General features: G+C 36.6%; 1 protein-coding gene across 3 annotated transcripts; it reads left to right on the top strand.

The window, feature by feature from the left end:
- The first annotated feature begins 6,937 nt into the window (after nucleotides 1-6,937).
- LOC113736289 (kinesin-like protein KIN-12C) lies at nucleotides 6,938-21,578 on the top strand. Of its 3 annotated transcripts, XM_072084104.1 has the most exons (31): nucleotides 6,938-8,649; nucleotides 8,772-8,927; nucleotides 9,019-9,102; nucleotides 9,199-9,318; nucleotides 9,397-9,510; nucleotides 9,627-9,719; nucleotides 9,806-9,966; nucleotides 10,042-10,116; nucleotides 10,958-11,045; nucleotides 11,164-11,222; nucleotides 11,317-11,380; nucleotides 11,459-11,524; nucleotides 11,599-11,766; nucleotides 11,845-11,949; nucleotides 12,102-12,337; nucleotides 12,427-12,496; nucleotides 12,586-12,654; nucleotides 12,736-12,794; nucleotides 13,748-13,814; nucleotides 13,976-15,997; nucleotides 16,127-17,419; nucleotides 17,506-17,613; nucleotides 18,032-18,213; nucleotides 18,287-18,362; nucleotides 18,459-18,533; nucleotides 19,027-19,266; nucleotides 19,593-19,691; nucleotides 19,770-19,844; nucleotides 19,990-20,048; nucleotides 20,661-20,772; nucleotides 20,863-21,578. In XM_072084104.1, exons 1-31 carry the CDS (start codon nucleotides 8,062-8,064, stop codon nucleotides 20,989-20,991), a joined length of 6,912 nt encoding a protein of 2,303 aa, XP_071940205.1. In that variant the 5' UTR covers nucleotides 6,938-8,061; the 3' UTR covers nucleotides 20,992-21,578. The 3 variants fall into 3 exon arrangements, 1 of the variants encoding a protein (XP_071940205.1); XR_011842337.1 differs by lacking the exons at nucleotides 19,027-19,266; nucleotides 19,593-19,691; nucleotides 19,770-19,844; ... (1 more) ...; nucleotides 20,661-20,772; nucleotides 20,863-21,578 and having other exon boundaries at nucleotides 13,988-15,997; nucleotides 18,032-18,362; XR_011842338.1 differs by lacking the exons at nucleotides 19,027-19,266; nucleotides 19,593-19,691; nucleotides 19,770-19,844; ... (1 more) ...; nucleotides 20,661-20,772; nucleotides 20,863-21,578 and having other exon boundaries at nucleotides 16,277-17,419; nucleotides 18,032-18,362.
- Nucleotides 21,579-22,166: the final 588 nt, after the last annotated feature.

Raw genomic sequence — 22,166 nt, 5'->3', positions numbered from 1 at the left:
TTCAATTTGTGATGATATGTACTTGTCAAATCTATGTAGAGGGTAAATGGAAAGATTAAATACCATTGTTGGGAATGATATTTGCATGCTCTTTTAATTTTTTTTTCCCCAATATATGGTAAATACGTGTAGTAGTTACATATTAATACATATTAGAAACATGCAAAAAAAAAAAAAAGAAACTAAAAAATGTGTGTAGATATTATTACGTACCCCTTGGATTGTACCAAAAATGTTTAAGTTCCTCAATTTCTAGCGAAGAAATTACGTTTTAAGTTACATGGAAAAGTTGATGGTCCAATCTAAACAAATAAGTAACGTGGCCTGTATACATATATGTGTATGTGTCTACCCACTAGATAATAGAACAACTTGAGTTGTCCATTGAATGCCAAGTGTCAAGCTCTTATTGGAGGAAGGAACTTTGTTTTATTCATTTGAATCTTAAAGAATGGTAAATGTCTATTTGGGACTTTGTCTTACAATTGAGAATTCCAATAGTAGCTTACTATTTAAGGGTCAATTGGTAATAATGGATTAAATATACTTATTTTTTAACTTTGTTTGTGTTTTAATAAGTGTTAAAAGTTAGTCGCGCCCTTTTGTGAAAGGTGGTTGTTTGAATAGATACTAACTATTTAGGGCTATTTTTGTATGTTTGAAAATATTTCCTTCTTATTTTTCTGTTTCGGTGCAAATAGTTTGATACTGTTTGTCGATTGATCTAAACATATGGGTCAGTTTTAGGCCTCTCACTAAAAGTCTCTTTTTCTTCGTTTCTTCTGCTCGGATAGCCGAATATGACCCTGCAAAAGATGCCACTGTTCTACCAATTTTCTAAACAAAGCATTGTACTTTCTCTTGGTTAGAACCACAAAAACCCTCCACATGCACATGATTGCATTTGCCCCAATAATCAGCTTCTTTTAGGGATTGTACTTGGTTTGAATTTACCAGTGAATTCTTCCTTTTTTCCTGCTACGAAGTGATGTTTTCTTTTAGAAAACAATTTTTAATGATCTATGGTACGGTTTCTAAAACCTACGATGTATACAAATGGGAGAAGGGAAAGGAGAAACCCTTTAATGTTGGTTCTTTCTTTCGTCATATTGAGCAAATGATGAAAAACTTATGTACGATTATGATCTTGCCTTTTTTACTGTTGACTGTGGTTTTTGCTTCAGATATCTTTCATATCTATTTGATTTAGAAAAAAACAGCTTGGCTTCAAGCAACTGGGAAACTTGCCTTTGGATACGCTAAATACAGGAATAGTTAATGCAAACATTGATTGGATTATCTGTTGTCCTTTTTGCAAGCAACAAAGTGAGGTTGATATGAGGTAAAGTTACCAATTCATGCTCTTTAATTACAATTTAATCCTCTTTCTGCATTTAAATTGATGTTAATTTCTGTTCTTGAATTTGAGGGCTCGAATTCCCATCATTTTAAGTGATGATTCGGGAACAATCAATTGCACTATATCTAGAGAAGGTGCAAAAAAAAAATGATTCTATTCACTTCACTTCAGCATAAACTGGCACAAGAAAGCGTAAGTGATAACCTTCTATTTTATATCCATGCATAACAAAAAAGATAACAACAACTGACTACAACTCAAAAAATAATTTTTGCCGCAGCACTTTGAAGTAGACACTGAACTTAATGGTTCCTTGAAGAAATATATAATTGTCTACTTTCTCAAGGCTTATAAGACTCACTTTTAAGACCAGGGACAAATTAAAACTATTGTATCCAAAGCTTGCACTGCAGATGATCTGTTACTGTAACATTTCCAGATCGCACCGAAGTTTCTTCTACAGTGGGCACTTCCTCACCAAGATATCAAAAAAAAAACAACAACAAACAAATGAAGAAAAGTTCACACCAACCACTTAGTTGGTGCTTGAAGAAATTGCTGGAGGCAATTTTTCTACGAAAAATGATGCATATGGGATCAGTGGAGTAAATAGGAGCCTTGATTTTCCAAAAGGGCTACTTGAAAATGAAGCTACACCAGTAGAAACACTATCCAAAGAGCCATCCAATATTTCTGAGCAGTGCACCAAAAAAGGTCCAGAAGATAGCAATTTGCCTGAGAATATTGAAGATAAGTCCAGCAAAGAAGCTTAAGGGCAAGTAGGCCTAAACTGCTTTAATTATGTTACTTTTATTAAATCTTTTGTTAGCTAGCTAAATGATTAGGTCCATTGCTTTGATACTTTCTTTGAAACTGCTTCAGTCCTTGACAAATAAGGGATCATGAGATAGCTATTAATAGTTTAGTTTGTTATCTTGCACCTGCATAGATCATGAAACTTAATTGCAAGTGCTAATATGTATGAAGATCCAGTCTTAAAGCACATGTGCTGTCAAAAGTGAATGATTTTGTTTATATAATCTTTGCCACTGTTTTAAATGTTATTTACCTCTCTGTATTTTAAACACAATTAGCATATCAAATCCACAGATATATTATCAACATCCACAAAATTATCTGGATTTTGCATAGGACAAAAATGAAGGACTAAATAAACAGCGAAAATTATCAGTGGATAGGCCAGTGTGTAGCACGACCAGATCCAAGCTAGTATTAAAATAATCAATATACCTGAGCATTCCAAATCTTCAGTTCCATAATGCACTTATTTGTTAAAAGCGATATCATATAAATAAACATATTTATATTTATTTGTTCTACTTGCATTTAGATATTTTGCAAAAATATCATTTCATTTCTTAAAATCCCAAATCGAAAATTTTTTAAAAGGGATAATTTCAAAAACCTCCATTGAGGTTTTTGATAATTCCACTCAACTCCCCTGAAGTTTCAATAATTACATATACCTCATTTGGTTCAATCAAATAACTTAAATGTTTTCCACTTAATAGTTAATTTATAAAAGAGAATTTAAAACTAAAAAATACTTCTTATTATTTTACTTGCCATTTTTTAATTTCAAATGCATCTATTTTCTAATTTTCATCTCTTCCTCTCTTCATCTTTCATACTTTTCTCTCTTTTCCTCCAACGACCGCTTCTCCCTCTCATCAAATATTGCACTCCATTGTTATTAACCACACCACTATCAATTTTTTACCATCTCCAAAATTTATCTAGATATATTTTTTGTCTTCCTACCTCCTTCTTACTATAAAAATTTGTTGATATATTCTTTTTTTTTTTCAACATTTTTACTATTTACAAATGTTAGCCAATTGAAGTTACCAAATTAACAAAGTGCAGATTGTAGATTTTATTATCAAAATAGGGAAAGATGAAAAAAATGGTAGTGATATAGGGAGAAAAAATTAAAATTGAGAGTTGGAAGATAAAAAAATGACTATTACGTTTGTTAAGTAAAAATATCTAGCAATTAAAAATCTCATTGGTTTTCTCTTTTATTTCCACTTAGTGATTGTGATTTTACTCTGAAAATAGAATTTTGTCTCTACATCTAAGAGTGTTATAGTAATGATAAATTATGTTCATAGGGATGTGGGGGTATTTCTTGGTTTAATATCAGTAGTGGTTGTAACAAGTTACATTAGGCAAGAATAGTAATTAATGAATTTTGAGGTGATTTGTAGTCGCTGGATTCTATTTGCTTTGGTGAATATGCCACATACAAGAAGTTAAAGATTAAAAGTTTGTTTTTGTTTTGTCTTGTTTTTTAGAAGAATGGTGGCCCCGTTTGGAAGATGAGTTTTTTGGGTGTTTGTCTAAAATTTTACTGTAGATTACTGTAGAAGTTGTAAGAAAAATTTGTAGGTTGAAAAACTATTTTAGGTTGAAAAATTTTGATCTTTCTTTTTCTTTCTTTCTTTTTTATTTTATTTTCTCTCTTTCTTCTTCTCCCTTCCCCCTTCCCCGGCACCTCTGCCCCTTCTTCCCTTTCCCTCTCTGCCCCTCTTTTTCTCTCCCCCGGCATCTCTCCCTTCCCTCTCCCCCGGTACCTCTGTCCTCTCCTCCCTCTCCCTCTCTGCCCCTATGCCCATCTTTTTCTCTCCCCCTCTTCTCCCTCTCCTCATCCTCCCTGGCGGCCTCCGATGCCAGAGAACTTGCAGGCTGTAGCCATGGATTTTTTGTTTCATTTTTTCTCCCCACTCTCCTCCCTCATTCTCGCCACCTTCTTCCTTCTCCAACCAGCAACCTTGGTCACCTAGCAGCCATAGGAAATTTTTTTTCTCTCTCTTCCCTTCTTCTCCCTCTCATTCTCCTTTCCCCTCCCCCTCACCCTCTGAAGCCAGAGTTGTTGCAGGGTTGCATTTTTTTTTTTTTAGCTTTGTCACTCCCCGTCTCCTCCCCTAGCTACGATCTGATCGCGCGACCAAATCGCAGCTAGCGGGAGAGGGAAGATAGCGGGGGAGGCAGAGGGGATGGGGAAGGGAGAAAGGAAAAAAAAAGAAAAAAGAGGTTTTGGAAACCAACAGATCGGTCAAAGAGAGAGGGCAGGAGAGAAAAAAAAAAGAGGATGGCCAGCACTGGCGGCCGGAATAATGACCGGTGCCGAAAGTGGTGGTGGAGGTGGTGGCTGGCGACGGAGGACGTGGTAGGTTCGGTGGGGGAGGAAAAAGAAGAAAAGTTGAAGGGAAAGTTTTTTGTGTATTATTTTGAAGTGTGTAGGTGAAAAACTTTGATAAGTTCTTGGGGTTCCTGTAGCAAAAGTTGTTAAAAAACTAGTATTATACAAATTTGCTAAAAACTCGAGATTCCAAACAGACCCGGTATTTTAGAATATTTGTGAAAAAATTTAGGCTATTGGAGCTATATTGTTACATAATCCTTACAAGCAAGAGAGGTAGGCATAATTTTTAAAATTTAAGGAGAGCTCTCTGCAATTGCCGAAAACCTCAAGGGAGGTTTGTGAAATTATCCCTTTTTGAAAAGTTTAAATGTGTTTGTTCCTGTACGTTGTAGAGGTTCAAAAAGAACTTTGGTGGTTATTCTAGACTTGTGTTCCTATCCCACGTCGAAAGATCGTGGGGTATTTACTCTGGGTTTAAGGTCCACAGAAACCCTGTTCAGTTATCAATTGGCTGAATAGTGGTTCTTTGTGGGTCCCCCTTAGATTGCTTTTGAGTCGTTCTTCGATTAACTCCTGTGTTTGTTTAAATTAGGTGGGTGTGTGTGTGTGTTATTTATCGATTTCGATAAAAAACAAACAAACCATTCAGTTGGTGAGAGTGTTCGCGGAGGGGAGGTTAGGGCATCCTAAAACATACGCAGTAAAGTTTTTGAAAATTGAAATATCTAGGGTAGGTTTTAAGAAGATTTCCTAAAACAAGTTTCATTAATCATGCATGCACGGAGTTAAAAGGAATTTGAATTATTGAAAAGGAATTTGAGATGTGGTTAATCTAACTATAGACATTTTTAAAAAATAAAATCCAACCTCAACAATATCTGATTTATACAACAAGCATAAACTAAAAGACAACTCACATTCTCATTTTTAGAAATCTTCATATTTGTGTCTCTCGCATAGGCGTGTCGTGCTTTTTGAAATTGTTTTTTGCAAGTGAACTCATAGTTTAAATATTTCATCTTATGTAATTGTAGAACGAAATATCCCACAAATGAAATCAACTAAAACTTAATTATAGTATCTATAAAGCCTTCTAGGATGATGTTAGAATTAGAAATGGAACGAGACTGTACTCGGCTGTAAGGAAAAGATAAATACTTTATTTTCTATTTTGTTTGTTTATTGGAAAGTTTTAAGAATTTCTAGTACCATCCTGCACTTTCCTTCGTGTTGTGTCCTGCAAAATTTGTGAGATTTGATTGATGGTTGATTGGGTTTTTTGTTTAAAAAAAAATTGTAAAAGTGCAATCCAAACAAAATTTACACACACTAATCTATAACTTAGAGTATGTACTCTTCTTTTTTCAGACTTTCTTGTCTAACAAAAGTATACAAAAATTTGTTAAGGATATCTTGATATAGTGGCTAATGTTAAAGTTTTAGGATTTAGAGATTTTAAGTTCAAATTTCCTTTTATTCTCTTCGCTTTTTAAATTTCATTCCTCTCATACAAAATAGAGAGAGAGAGAGAGAGAGAGAGAGAGAGAGAGAGAGAGAGAGAGAGAGAGAGAGAACTAAATTTTAATTTTCATTTACCTCAATTTCTATCACTTCATTTTCCCATGTAACTTCAAAAGTGGGGAGAAATAGAACCAAGGTGAAAATTGTCATTTTAAGTACCCGACTTGTCACATTTTTATTAAATTCCACCCCTCATAATAAAGAAAAAAAACGAAAAACTGATTTTTAATTTTCATTTACTTCAATTGCTATCACTTCATTTTCCCATGTAACTTTGAGAGTAGGGAGAAATAGAATGAAAGTGAATATTGTCCAGTTTAAGTACATGACTTGTCATATTTACTAATCAAAACAAATACCAAGCATTCAACTTTGAGAGTAAATGTATAAAATATATATTTCAATAATATTTTATCTTTAATTTCAGTTCATTTTCTTATCATATTTCTCTTATATTATTTTATAGAGAAATGCCAATGACGTTTTATGGCCCCGTTTGACAAGTGAGTTTTTTGAGTGTTCGTCTAAAACTTTGGCCTCGTTTGTCAAGTGAGTTTTTGGGGTATTTGTCTAAAATTTTACTGAAACTTACTGTAGAAATTTTTAAATTTTTTTTTTGAAATGTGTAAATTTTTGAATTTTTTGAAGTATAGTTTAAAAAATTTGAAAATTTTTTTGAGATTACTGTAATTAAAATTTTTTAAAAACTTGTAGCAGACAAATTTGACAAAAAACTTGCCTTCCAAACAAGGCATTTACTGTAGATCATTGTAGAAATTGTAGAAAAACTTTTGTAAGATGAAATTTTTTTTTTCCTTTTCATTTTCTTTTTTCTTTTCTTTCCTCCCTTTTCCTCCTCTGTTCCCTCTCCCGAAACTGCCAATGAAGCAGCAAAAGAAAACTTTTTTTTTTCCTTTTTTTCTCTCCCCTTCCCTCTCGCCCGCCAACTCTTCGTCCCCCTGGCAAATGAAGCAGCAACAGGAATTTTTTTTTCCAATTTCCGTCTCCCTACCCTCTCATTCTATTGACGGACAAAGCAGCAATAGAAACTTTTTTTTTTCCCAATTTTCCGTCTCCCCCCCTCCTCCCTTTATCCTGCCACCCTCACCTTCCCCCCGTGCGATCTGGTCTCGCGACCATATCAACCAGAGGGGAAGGGGAAGGGGAAGGGGAAGGGGAAGGGTGGTGGGGGAGGAGTGGGGGAGAGGGAGAAAAAAAAAGGGAAGGATCAAATCGAGCAAAGGAAGAGGATGGCGGAGGAGGAAGAAGGAGAGAGGGAAAATGGGAAAAAAAAGAAGACTGGCACCGGAACCAGCGACGGAGGTGGTGGTCGGCGACAGAGGTGATAGTGGGGGAGGAAGAAGAAAAAAAAGGGAAGGGAAATTTTTTTTTTGTGTGTTTTGGGTATTTTGAAATGTGTAGGTAAAAAATTTTGAAATTTTTTTTTTAGATTACTGTAACAAGTTGGTAAAAAAACTAGTATAAGACAAACTTGAGTAAAAACTCAAGTGCCAAACAGGCCCGTATAGTGACATTCTTATTATCTATTTTATCATATAATCTAATAAATGAAAATCATAAAATAAAAATAATAACGAGAGCGTCATTGTCACACAGCCTAACTTTGGGGTTTAAAAAAAACTAGGCGCAGAATAGAGGTTTAAAAAAAAAGGAGAAAAAAGAAAAAAAAAAGAAGAAAGGGAGAAAGAATAAGGAAAAACAGAGAAGATAAAGTATGGGCCTACGGGGGCCTTCTATCGCCCGGACCAGCAATTGAATTTGAAAGTCGAGCGGGCGGCAAGCAATTCGACTACTACTGTTACGGATACTAGCAGCCAGGGCCACCGCCACCACCACCACCTATGAGCAGCGAGTCCCCACTGACGACTCCACCATTACATAATACTTAGTACCCTCTCCCGTATTTTATTTCAAAACCTCCTTGAATCATCCCCATCAAATCCCAGCTCAAAACAGATCTCCTCCCCAAGCTCCAAAAACAAAACAAAAAATGTCGGGAGACAACTCTACCTCTTGCGTTGGATCAATGTCTCGAACCAATCCTTCTTCATCCCCCGGGAATGAAAACGACTCCTCGGATCCTTTGATTCAGATGCCAGCCGGCCCTTCTCCTCCTCCTCCTCCTTCCAGGGCACCGCTCAATTCCATTCCCGATCCATCCCAAATTCAACATGACTTGGGCCATAACAATAACAGTAACAATAAGGAAAAATCTGCCTCCGGTGCTGGCACTAAATGTAAATCCGACGCTGCTGCTCATACTCCTCCTCATTCTCTTACTCCTACTACGCAAAAACTACAGCAATCACATCAGCTTCTGGTCGTCTCAAATTCCAGACCAAACGCAACCCCCAGGAGAGGACCCAAACCTACTTCCGACCCTACTTCTGCTCCAGCCACTCCCGCTTCTTCTTCTAAGCCCATTCATCACCCCCTTAGGATTTCCAATGTCGGACCAAAAGGGGCCATCTTTTCCAGAGGGATTTCCGTTCCCTATCCCGACCCCCACCAACTCCAGCACGTTCCCCATTTCGACCTGCCTCAAGACCATTCCTTTTGGAAACACCACAACGTCCAGGTTCTTTTACTGCTGCTGCCGCTACTACTACTACTACCTCTTTCTACATTCATTCTAATCACTGTGGAGTACTACCAATTTGCTTCTGTTATTTATTCTTTTAAAAATATTGGTGATTCAAGGTCTTGATTCGAATTCGACCCATAAGTAACATTGAAAAGGTGTCCCAAGGCTACGCCAGATGTTTGAGACAGGAGAGTGCCAAATCACTGGTCTGGCTTGGCCACCCTGAAACGCGATTTACCTTCGACCACATTGCTTGTGAAACTATTTCCCAGGTGCTCAACTTTTGTGCAATAATAATTTTTTTTTTTTTGTGCATGTCTTAGTTGATCCTCATCTTTGTTATTCTTCTTTTAATTTATGCAGGAAAAACTTTTCACTGTTGCCGGATTGCCTATGGTGGACAATTGTATGTCTGGATATAATAGTTGCATGTTTGCATATGGTCAGGTATGGTTTGTAGATTGAACGTTCTTGTTTGATTGTCATACAACAAGTGGGTGATATTGTGATGTTTCTTGTGGGGCTCCGACGTGTTTCTGGTAGACTGGCAGTGGGAAGACACACACAATGATGGGTGACATAGGTCAAATGGCTGGAAAGCTCAATGAGGATTGTGGGATTACCCCTCGTATTTTTGAATACTTGTTTACAAGAATTAGTGAGGTAACTCACCTCGTCTATAACTGAGTCCTATCTGCATTACGATATATCTCCTTAATAGTGAAATGTTTCTGTTCTTAGGAAGAGAACAACAGAAGAAATGAGGGACTCAAATACAGCTGCAAATGTTCCTTTCTGGAGATATACAATGAGCAGATCACGGATCTTCTTGAGCCTTCATCGACTAATTTGCAAGTACCTCAAGTGTTGTTTCGCTTTTGTGTTTTGCACCACCTATGGTGACTTATTGTCTTGTTAACATTTTTTTTTGTTTTCCTTTTCTTTTTGTTTCTACACATTGACAATTACAGCTCAGAGAGGATTTGAAGAAAGGCGTGTATGTTGAAAATCTTACTGAGTACAGTGTTAGAACAGTTGATGATGTTCTGAGACTTTTGTTACAGGTGGTTCTCAATGGTGATCGTTATCTTTCCAATAGCACCTTTTTTTTGGGGGATATTAATTACTGTTATATTTTCATCATACACAGGGTGCTGCAAATAGGAAAATTGCAGCAACTCATATGAACAGCGAAAGCAGCAGATCCCACAGTGTTTTTACATGCATCATTGAGAGTCGATGGGAGAAAGACTCCATGACCCACATTAGATTTGGGAGGTTAAATTTAGTAGATCTTGCTGGTTCTGAAAGGTAATTTTGTTTATTTTAGGGACCATCTCATCTTTTTTAGCTTTTACTGAAATCCAATAGTATCAATTTGACTAGGCAGAAGAGCTCTGGTGCTGAAGGAGACCGCTTGAAAGAAGCCGCAAACATAAACAAATCATTGTCAACTCTTGGGTAATTAAGTCCTAAAATTGTTTCTGGCTAGGTTTACAAAGCCTATTTTCTTCTTGTTAACTTTTTTAATTTTCCTTTTCTGATATCTGAATTATCACTTTTTCCTTCTGGCATTACACTAGATCTCCCATACCAATTTGTTGTGCAGCGAAATTTGTTGAGATTAGACTTGAACAAGATCTCTCATTATTTACTATAGTGGGCTGGTTTACCATGATCTTGTCCTTAAAAAGCAGAAAGGAAATTAAATCTCATAAATGCAAAGGATGTACCAAATCAAAGTCCTTTCTTTCGCATGTAATTGTAGCAAAGAGCAAGTTTTGGTGATGACATGATGAAAAAAAAATCCTAATGCTTTATAGAAAAAGTTCTTTATCTGGTCCAAAAATAAATAAACTTCCATCAGTGTAATAATTATTTTATTTGTTAAGGATGGTAAAGCAGCCAATGAGGAAGGTTTTCAACAGATTTTGAACATAATTGTTCATCAGATCACATCAAACCTCAGGAATTCTAGCCACAGTAATTGATTCAGGAAGTTGCTTTAGAGCATTGCTACATGCTTGTAACAAAATAGGGAAAATAAAATTTTCCTCGGTCTAAAAGTATCTATTGGAAAAAGAGATATATATATATTTTTAAAACTACAAGCAGATATTCAGAAGTAAATTTGGCGAGTGATATTTCCTCCTGCCAAGGTTGTACCTTTCTGCTCTAGTTACGACAATGGCCATTGTTCTTCATGATTATGCAACTGAAAACATTTTAGTTATTTTAAAGTGATTATTCACATTCTATTCAAGGTATCCCTAAATTTTCAGTGATGAATGTGCTTTTGTAGATTGGTCATAATGTCTCTGGTGGATTTAGCACAAGGGAAAAACAGACATGTTCCCTACAGGGACTCTAGGCTAACGTTTCTTCTCCAGGTCAGAACTATTAGGAAGAGTAAGAAAATATTAGTGAAATTCCATTTGATTGGTATGAAATTTGAAATGCTGATGATGTTTTCTCTAGGATTTGAGTTTGATGCTTGCTTTAACGCAGGATTCACTCGGCGGTAACTCTAAAACTACAATTATTGCGAATGTCAGCCCATCTATTTGGTAAATATCTGACTAGGACCCTGGAATACTTACAGATAAATTATGATATGGAAAATTACTTATTTTACTATTTTACACGTAATCTTTTCTGCAGCTCAGCAAATGAGACATTGAGCACCTTAAAGTTTGCTCAACGAGCAAAACTCATTCAGAACAATGTACGAGCTGTTGAAATTCAATCAAGTATAGAAGTTATTGACTTTCTTTCAATTCTTTAATTTGTTTCCTCTCTCCAGGCTAAGGTTAATGAAGATGCTTCTGGTGATGTAATAGCATTACAACGCCAAATCCAACAACTGAAGGTACTGGTTACATAATTGTTTATTTATCATTTCTCTTTCACACTAGCTGGTAACTGAGGCATTTATTAAAACAGGGTCAGCTGTCTATTCTGTTAAATCATAGCCATGATTCAGAGTATTTGTCCAATCATACACCAAGTTGCAAAGAATCCTATTTGGGAACCTTTCTTGAGGAATTGGACTCATCTGAGCAAATGATTATGCATGATAATCATGGAACACAGAGTGGCAGAAGGAAGAAGGTGACGATCTATGACCTAAATGAATTTGATGCTCTACATATGGGGTGGTGTAACTTCATTATTACTTACAAATGGCAGACAATGTTCTCCAAAGCTACTTTACTCGGTGCCTTGAGAAGGGAGAAACTGGCTGAATTAGAAGTCAAGAGATTAAAAGCAGAAATGGAGCAGCTAAATAGTTTGGTATGTCTAGCAACAAAAGCAAATCAGCTTTAGATTCATCTGGATATTTAAATATCATTACTTTATGTTCATAATAAGTTTTATGAGAAATGATGAATACTATAAGTTTCTTGACTTAAAACAAAAATTGTGGTACCATATGGCCCTTACAGGTTCATCAACTTGAATTAGATGCTCAACATGCTAAAATGATTCTGAGGTCCCGTGATGAAAGGATAAAGCACTTGGAACTACTTGCAGATGGTTTTGTATCTGCTGATGCTTATATTCTGAATGAAAACAATGCTTTAAGAGAAGAAATTGAACTACTCCAATCACGAATTGGGAAGAATCCGGAACTGGCACGATCTGCATTGGAGAATATTAGACTTCTTGAGCAACTCAGATTGTAATTATCATCACCTCAAAACCTTGAATACTTTTCTTGGATGTTAGGCCTCCTTCTTTGAATGGTCCACTGACTTGTTTGGCTACTAGGTTTAAAGAATTTTATGGACAAGGAGAAAGAGAAACACTTCTAGCTGAAATATCAGAACTACGGGATGAGGTTTGGCATGAGTAACTCTTGTTATATAATATTTTCTGATGCCCTGTTAAGTTCAGTCAAAGAATGACATTTGATATTTTTCTCTCAAGTTATCTGACATTCTTGAAGCTGAAGAAAGCTGTGTACATTCTCATTCATCTCCATGCAAAGAAAATCAGGTCTGTCTACCCCCATGCATAGTATGAAATCATTTGATTTAGTTATTCCACTTCTAATTTGTACAGTTCCTGAATTTGCAGGAAACTAGAGCTGAAAAGGAATTAAACAAACAGAGGGACTTGAATTCTAACTTAGTCAGGTACACCTTGCTAAATGTAATGATTTCAGGTTTGACTAACTTTACAATATAACCTGTAACTGACTGAATTCCGAAAACTACCACTAGCAGAGTTCAAACTATATTGGCCAGTTACCAGTTGTAGAGCCTTGGATCCTGTCTTTTTGTCGGCCATAACAATTATTTGTCATGATTTAATGATCTGATAAATTAAAGACATGTTGCATTGTGACATGGGAACTCAAGCTTTCCGCACCTTTGTGACAGCTTGCTTTATGTTTATACATTTGAATGGTCAAACCCAAAAAAAAAAGAGGAAGGAAATGTAATTATATTTATTTATTTTTCTATCTTTTTTCTGCTGAAAGTTATGGTATGATTTATCTGCATTTTGTCTTTCTTTGTTTGAGATTATGCAGGAAAAATTGAGCTACTAACAGTGACGGTTTCAACATTTGAATGATTGAATGAAACAGAAAGGAAATTTACTTAGTTTCTATTTCCTTTACTTAGTTTCTACTGTTTCTACCTTCTATCTGCCTAAGTTGTGGAGTTATACAGTATAGTTTTAATTACTAGTGCATTTTGGGAGAGCTACTTTGTATGGAAAGTTTCCAATCAAACAAACAGAAGAATTGCTGTTTTCCTTTTCTTTACATGAGAGTCAACCAATGTACCTTTCTTCATACTCCAATGAAACTCTATTGATCCAATAAAACGGCATAAAGGCAGAAGCATGAAAGGGGCATAACTTTTCTGGGACAACCTACCACAGCATCTGAGAATGGATACAGTTTTTGTTGTGCCTTGGCTATTCTTTTGGCATAAGTTGCAAGCTTTTTTGACTTATTTACAACTCTCTGGTTTCCTAGAGTTCACCTAATGTCCAAGTTTAATCAGTTAAGCATACAACATATTAGAGATCTTAAGTTGTTGCATTTTGTATCACTAAAATACATGAGCTGTGATTGTAGGGAAGTTGATGAATTGCAGAGGGAACTTGGGAAATTTATCGACTGTAACCTACCTACTTCTGATTCAGTAAGATATATGCACATGTTTTCTTTTTTTGTTCTTAGTGGTAGTTCAATGAGCTTGACTTTCTGTTCTATAAATTGTACATTAAGACATAGCCAGTCGGTCATTGTATTTGATAGTAGAAATTGGTTCCCAATTTCGCTGAATTTTGCTGTTGATTACAGAGTTGTTTGCAGGCCAGAGAGATGCTTCCCAGAAGTTGTTCTGTAGATGAATTGGCATCTTGCATCCTACAAGAGGAATGTGCTTCATTGTGTGAGGATGGGCAACACATGGAGAGAGCACTGGTTTTGCAGTGCAGTGAGATTCAAAAAGAGCTGAAGGATGCAAGATCGGTGATCGAAGCTATGGAATCAAAGCAACTCTGCTTGATCGAAGAGCTAGAATTTTTGCGCAATGAAAATGATAAATTGATGGAAACGTTGCAAAACCAGCAAAATGGGGAGGGCAAGCATAGGCCTGAACCTGAGCACTGTAATATGCAGAGTGGTTTTGTACTAGACGAAGACTTAAATTTTGTTACAGAGGGTGAAAATGACTCCTGCACATTGGTCTTGCAAGCTAAGTTGGTCAAGTTGTCTAAGGATCTTCAGCATGCTCAGTTGCTGAATAGCCAATATCTAAAGGATCATGCCACGGGCTTATCTCAGCAATCCCAAGCTGAATCAATCCAGGAAGATGTAGAGATTGAAACAACCAGAACAATCCTCCACTTGCAGGAAGAGATTGCTACACTGCAGTCAGAACTCCAAGGGAGAATAAAGTCCTTGGAGGAAGAAAATGGAAGTCTAAGAAATTGTATAGCAGCAAAGGACGGTGAAATGGAGGTATTGTGTTCTGAATGGGAAAGGGCAACTTTGGAGCTAACCAACTTTCTTTTAGATGGCTCGAAGTCAATTGGAGATGCTTCTTCACAGATAGAGAGTATTGGTAGTTTATTTCCCTGTGATAATGTTTGGGTCAGTGAACATGTGGAGAGAGCTGCTAAATTGTGTGTTGAGAAGGAAGAAAGTATGTTTCTTCTAAAAAGGAGTTTGGAAGATGCACAAACGACAGTCTTGGAGATGGATCAGAAATTGAATTCCTTGAGAGGTGCAACAATGGTTTTGTCTGAAGCTCAGCAGATAAAGCATTTAGAATCCAACCTGATATACCATGAGGGTCCAATAACTGAGGTTAAAAGATATGCCGATTATAATTTCTTAGAGATGAAAACGAATTTCCATCAGCCAATGGTGGTTCTCTGGGACAATGTTGAGAAGAACGTGCCATCAGCTGATGCACATACTTCAGTGACAGCAGAGGTGAATGCTGATATTGAGTTGGCATACTATGGATTGCTCGAGGCTGAGAGTGCAATTAGCATATCTCGTGTAGATGCAGAAAATCATTTTATGTCCCTTCAGTCTGACATCCATGAAACATTTTCTCTATACAAGGAATTAATTCAGGATCTTGTGAACGATATCCATGATATGAGGAGGAACTTTGTGAAACTAAATGTAAATTATGGAAGTGTTGATATTCATACATCTGGAAGTCCATTAGTTCATACCCTTAGGGTTCTTGAGCATGAGAATGGGCATAATATGTTGCATCAGATTTTAGGTGAACTTGCTGAAGTAAATAAAAGACTGAATTCAATGAATGCATACCTTTCTGGAATTGCATATTCATGTCAGTCGCCAGCAGAAGTTAATGGATGGAGCACGGATTTTTCAAGTTCTAATTCGTCAGCCGACAGTGGTCTTGCATCAAAGCAAATTGCCGTGAATCGTTATGGTCAATACCTCGAAAAGAAAACTGAACAAACATTTGACCTAGAGCCTGAAGAAAGTTTCGTTGTTTCTTCTAAATATCAAGAATCAGGACACTCAAGGCTAGTCCAAACACTGGATTGTGATCGACTAACTTCTTTTTGCTTGAGAAAGGAATTCAGAGCAGCATATGATGCTTTGTCAAAAATAAATGATCAGTTGACTGCAATTTTCAGTGAAGAAGACACATGGGATGGCTCTACCTCAGGTGTCTGCTTCAACAATTCACATTTATTCATCACAAACAAAGAGCACCACTTTGTTAGCGATGAAAATGAACAAGTGATCATGCCAAATGCAGGTGCTATGATACAAAGTCATGAGGAGATAACACAGATGGCTGATGCTAGCTGCAGTCTTACAAGAGAGGTAACTGAAATCTGAAAACAACTTTTGATTAATTTTGTTTTAGAAGTAAACCATCATCAGGTAGATTCACGAGATCTTCAGCATGTTGATAGAATTAACATTTTTACATTTACATTTTCCTATATGCAGTTTAATTCTTATTACAAAATTAATCAGGCAGACAGCTTCTTTAGCAAATTTGAGGAAGCTCAAGCAACTGTGAAGGAGGCTGATTATATGTTAAATGCTTTATTGAAATCAAATGATGATGCAAAACAGTTGACTTCTGCTTGGAAACAGGTTGGAAATGAGTTGATGATACAGAAAGCAAACTTGTTTGAAGAGATCAATCTACTGAAATCCTCTATTCATTTTAAAGAGAGTGAAAATGAAATGCTGCAACACCAAATTCATTTCATCCTGACAGAAATTGCAAGTTTAATGTTTCTGATAGAAGGTTCCTTTCAAAAGGATGTTGAAAATCTGTGTAAGACATCATATTGTGATACCATTTTGATGATAAAGGAGACACTCAACAACATTTCCAGTTTGAGATCATTGTTGGAGGAGATTTCAGCTGAGGTCAGGGAAAATGGCATTATCTCTTTTGTGTTCAATGAGCGCTATTTGGGGAAGATTTATGATGAAATCAGAAGGCTAAACAAAAATTCAGATTTCCTTGCTTCAACTCGTGAAGAAGGACTTACTGTTATGCAGAACTCAGGAAAAGAGAGTGCGAGTTATAGGAATGAAAGCGAGGTTAAACTAGCACAAGGTGAAGAGGAAGGGTGTCAATATGAATTTGTCAATAGATCAGAAGCAGGAGAGGATGACCTGATAAATGAACATTTGGAGCTGAAGAGAGAAGTGGAACGAAAAGAAGTTTTATTGAAAGGTTTACTTTTTGATTTAAGCTTGTTGCAAGAATCTGCTAGCAGTACAAAGGAGGCCAAGGATGAAATTGAAAAGTTACATGCAGCTTTGAACCAAGTTAGGAATGAGCTAAAGATGAAAACAAGTCAGCTTGATAACATGCTTATAAAGCATAAAACACTTGAAGGCCGTTTAATGGAGGCTGAAAATGCTTTGTGTGTCTCACATTCTGATTTAGAGGAGGTGAGAGGCACATTAGATATCTTGTCGGAAGAAAATGCTGAGTTGAGAATGCTCTTAAAGGATGTTTATCTAAAGAAGTCAGAAACAGAGCAACAACTGGAAGAACAAAGAGAAAGTGTGAAAGACTTAGAAGATGAAATCCTCCGCATGGCTTCTTCAGCAGAGGAAAAAATGGCCTCTTCAATAAAAGACATCAAGGATGATATGAAAAGGGTGACTACAGAAAGAAATCAACTTCTTGATCAACTTCAATCTCTACAGGACAAGCTCGATATGGCATATGCAGTAGCTGATGAAAAGGAGGCTATTGCCTTAGAAGCGTGCCAGGTATCCTCATTCACTATTTGCTAACGATTTTGAGATATGAGGGTGCTAATAATGCCATATATTCTGAACCAATGTTTCATTTTCAGGAATCAGAAGCTAGTAAAGTGTATGCTGAGCAGAAGGAAGAGGAAGTAAAGATTTTAGAACACTCAGTGGAGGAACTTGACAGCACCATCAATGTACTGGAAAAGAAGGTAACTTAATCCATGATTATGTCTACTTACTAAATTGTAGGATAAAGAGTATAACCCTTGCATGAGGCTCCTGCTGCTTTGTGGTCTGGTTGAACTGGATTCTAGTAGCCTTTTACCTAGAAAATGATTTGTTTTCCATTCTAGTAGCCTTTCCACTACTGAGCACCAATCTCACTGGTGTTCCAACTTTAGCACTTAATCACAAAAGCTTGAACTTTACTCATTGTAAATTAATCAAAGGAGGGTCTGCTGTTGTTAATCTCTTTTATGATTGAGATGTGACTTTGCTACTTAACATCTTGACAATGAAGCCAATTTGCTCCCACTCTTCTAATCTTTGTTGTTTAGAATTGCCTTCGTGACAAACTAATTCCTGGGACAATTATACATACAATCATTTCTGGTGTTTGGCTTCTAGGTTTCTGAAATGGAAGAAGAGGTAGAAAGATATCGCCAAGTAAGAGATTCTTTGGAAGTGGAACTCCATGGTCTGAGAGAAAGATTGTTGATGGTTGAAAGCATAACTGAAGATTTGGACTCAAGTAGAGAGCTGTCAGAAAATCAATTCTTGAGATCTATAAGTCCCTTTACTTCGCTTTTGTATATTTGTCCTGGTTTTTGAGTTTGCTCTGACTGATTTGATTGAAATGATTCTACAACCAAAAATGCACAGGGGAAGTGTGGAACTTCACGAGGCTCTGAGTCAAATAAGAATTCTTGAAGAAGAAAAGGATAAACTAGCTAAGGAGGTGAGTCATGATCTGCTGGTGCATTTCACTGCTTGATGAGAAATTTCTACTTCTTTATTTTCTCTGTTGGTTTCAAGCGGGTAGTCTGTTTTGTAGATCAAGCAATATAGAGAATACATCTCTGAAGTTGTTGTGCATGCTGAAGCCCAGGCATCGCAGTATCAACAGAAGGTAAAGCAAGAAAATAGCAGGGTTAACTTTTCTTCTACTAGTCCACAAGCTGACTAACCATTTCCTGAATAATGGTGAGGGAAGGCATTTAATTGAATGTGCTTAGTGGAAAAAAATGAATGTTCAATTTAGCATGCAACAGAGCTAAACTTGTAAACTTTTAGTTGATCAAGAGCCTGGACGCTCATATTAAGCTCTACAAGCTGGTGCAACTGCAAACTTAGCGACGATAGAACATAATCTAAATGAAAATAAAGCTGGACTCCCAACTGCTAGGGCTTCTTCAGAATTGCCAAATATTGTACAAGACATGCAAAATCAAACCTTAGCCTGTTGCTTAGCAAGATGGAAGTATATGTTTGGTTTTCTAATCTTCAACTTCCAGTTCTTGCATAAACATGTTCTTTTTCTCCTTTTCTTTTATTTTTTTACACTCCATTTATCAGTTTTTCATTCCATTTATAGCTCTTCACCTGATCTCATCCTTGACCAGTACAAAAGCTTGGAGGCAATGATTCATGAAGTCAGAACAGATTCATCCGATGTAATATGTGGAGCACCAACGCTGGATAAAACAGAGAAAACTTCAGTGAGATCAAGGGGCTCAAGCTCACCATTCAGATGCATTGCAAGTTTGGTGCAGCAGATGAATATGGAGAAAGATCAGGAATTGTCAATTGCCAAGTTTCGTATAGAAGAACTCGAGGCATTAGTGGCTAGTAGGCAGAAAGAGGTAGAATCAGTTTAGTGCACATACTTGTCCTTCTTAGAGATAAGTGTGTGTGTGTGTGTGTATACATACATACATATGTGTGTGTGTATTGGCTTGGTACTGGAAATACAGTTATTAAAATACAATGCATCCCTCCTAGTTTTTTTGAGTCAAATGCTTTGTTAATTCTCCCAGTGATTCTTTCTGCCTTTTACTTGGGCGTATCTAAAACATCTCGAGTTTTAATGTATTTTCTTTGCATGCATGTCTATTTGAAGCTTGCTTTGTTAATAATGTGTATTTCTTGTTATTGGTATCCCCCATATGATTAATCCTTCTTATGCCAGGTATGTTTGCTGAACACTAGACTGGCTTCAGTGGAAAGCATGACTCATGATGTCATTCGGGATCTGCTTGGTGTCAAATTAGACATAACAAACTATGCGGTATTTGTCCAGCACTATCCACATGTATGTTAAATTCTTTTCTGCAGTTTGTATGATTTATTTTATTTCACATTCCAGGACTTGGTATCTCAGAATCGGCTTCAAAAGTTAGTTGAGGAGGCTCAGCACCAAGCAAAGCAATATATTGTGATGGTATATAAGATGGAATTTTTCAGAAACTTCTAACTTTTCTTTTTCAGGCTTAACACTTTCTCGATTTGGAAAAATGGCAAGAAGGTATCTTGTGTGAAACTGAAATAGTTTTTTTGTTCTCCTTTACTGAAATAAATTCATGTAGGAGAAAGAGGTTCTGGAGCTGAGGAGGCGAATCAATGACTTAGTCGAGGAAAGAGAAAGGTCAGACAATGTTTACAATAAACCCCTCATCTGTTCTCTTCAGTTTTGTCAGTTTTCTCATTTGATTTGCTTTGCTTGCAATACTCAGTCTTTTCCTTGGGTAATTCACTATTTGTGACGGTAGTTTTGAGAGGTTTAGTTCGCTTAGCTTATACTTTACTTCCTCAGAGACAGAGAGTCATGGCTGTAATATTTATGAATGCAGTTGTGCATGTTAAGTAAAATATAGTTGACTTCACCCCAAGATCTGCCATTGACTGTTCTTGCTTAACCAGCATTAGCCAAGTAGGAAGTGTGTGATAAACTCCAGGAATGAAGCTCCTACAGGGTACAGATAGAATACGTTGCAATACACATTTGTTTGCTTTTAATGCTCTTTTCAATGCGCTCCACGATATTTTCATCTTGGATTTTAGCGTTTATCACAGAAGTGCAACCATTGCCTTGGGTTTTCCTCAAGTAACACTCAGTCTCTCGAGTTCAGGAGTTCTATGCCCTGACGTGTCAAATCATAACAGTCACCTAAGCATGATATTTTCAAATGGAAATATCATGATATTTTCCAGGCAATATAATCTCATCTCAACTAATGTGGAGATCATGATTTGTCAGATGCGTTTTGGAAGTAAATAGAAGAGAAGCGGACGTCCTTGCCACACATATGATCCTAGAACAAGTACGGGAACGAGATCAGTTGCTGACTGCACAAAATGAGATGTTAAAAGTATATGTTAACAACATCCTATATTTTTTGAGTCTATGCATTAATATACAGTCAAATTTAGTCTCATCTTCGTTGTTACCTTTTTTCCAGGCAGACAAAACAAACTTACAGAGGAGGGTTGCTGAGCTAGATGATATGGTGAAGAAACTGATTGGTAGACAGAATATTGTTGTGCAAAAGCAGCAACAAACGAGTAGCTTTGCAAGGCTAAAAGGATAACAGCCTTAGCAAGAAGCTGAGTGCTAAGAAAAATTTCTATGACGGGTCAACAATTGACCTGCTCACTGTCAGATGATTAAACCCAGGTATCCATAAATGTAAATCTGTTTTAACAGGTAGAAGAGGTCGTCATGGTGTTTGATATTTGCCGTGTCTGTTAACTATTGAATAGCCTGGAGTTGCTGCAGGAAAGGAAAAAGAATGGACGATTAGAGAAGCCTTGGGTTGCATCCCGTGTTAAAACGTCAGAGTTTTGAAACATCAAACTTCTGTGGAGAAACTAGGCTCCATCTGATTACCCGTGTGCAATTGTGCTGCTTCACTGTTTTGGAAACAAAGATACCAAATCATGTATAGAATTTATTTTCTGTTATGTGTGGAGAATGTACAAAATTAGAGGTTTGGGTTTAAATCTCTCAGTCTCGTTCTCGTTTTTTAAATTCCATCTCCCCCTTGTTAGGACAAAAAAAAATGAAATTAAAAAAAATGTAAAGTTTAGAGAAAGATTATCTTTTTCTTTTGGAGTCAAATGAAGTTTTTCATATTATTTGAGATATTAATGACATCGTTCATAATCATTGCTTGAATTTCGTTTGCTTATGCCTATTGGTTCTTAGGTGCATTGATGATAATAATATATTGCATTCTTCGATCTAATCCAAAATGGTGTTTGGTAAGAGGATTTTGGAATTAGGATTTGAAATGAAATGAATCTCATATTGGACGGATTCCCCAAAACCCAAGTAATTGCAGGGTTTTGGACAAAACTCAAAGTTGATTCCTATTTAAATTTAACAAAAACACATTAGTATCTTTTTCATCCACCCTCTTCCCCACCACCACTGTCTGTTACTCCTTCCTCCCCCAACACCACCCTTCTCTCTCCTTCTCTTTTTGCTCCCCTTCTCCCTCTCCTCTGTTTCCCACCTCCTTTCTCTTCCTTCTATTCTCCCCTCCAAGTAATTGAAGGGTTTTTGGACAAAACCCAAAGTTGACTCCTATTTAAATTTAGGAAAAATCGTCCAAAACGTTCCTCACATTTTGTAAAATAATTTTTTTCGTCCCTCACTTTTAAAAGTGTAATTTTATGTCCTTTATATATTCACATCGATCAAATTTAGTTCCTAACTAAATTTCGTCCCTTTTCCCTCTCCCCCTTTTTTTCGCCTCCCCAG

The sequence above is a fragment of the Coffea arabica genome, chromosome 3e, assembly GCF_036785885.1.
Source record: "Coffea arabica cultivar ET-39 chromosome 3e, Coffea Arabica ET-39 HiFi, whole genome shotgun sequence".
Classification (NCBI taxonomy): Eukaryota; Viridiplantae; Streptophyta; class Magnoliopsida; order Gentianales; family Rubiaceae; genus Coffea; species Coffea arabica.
The sequence above is the reverse complement of the archived record's forward strand: the minus strand, read 5'-3'. Positions and strand labels throughout refer to the sequence as shown.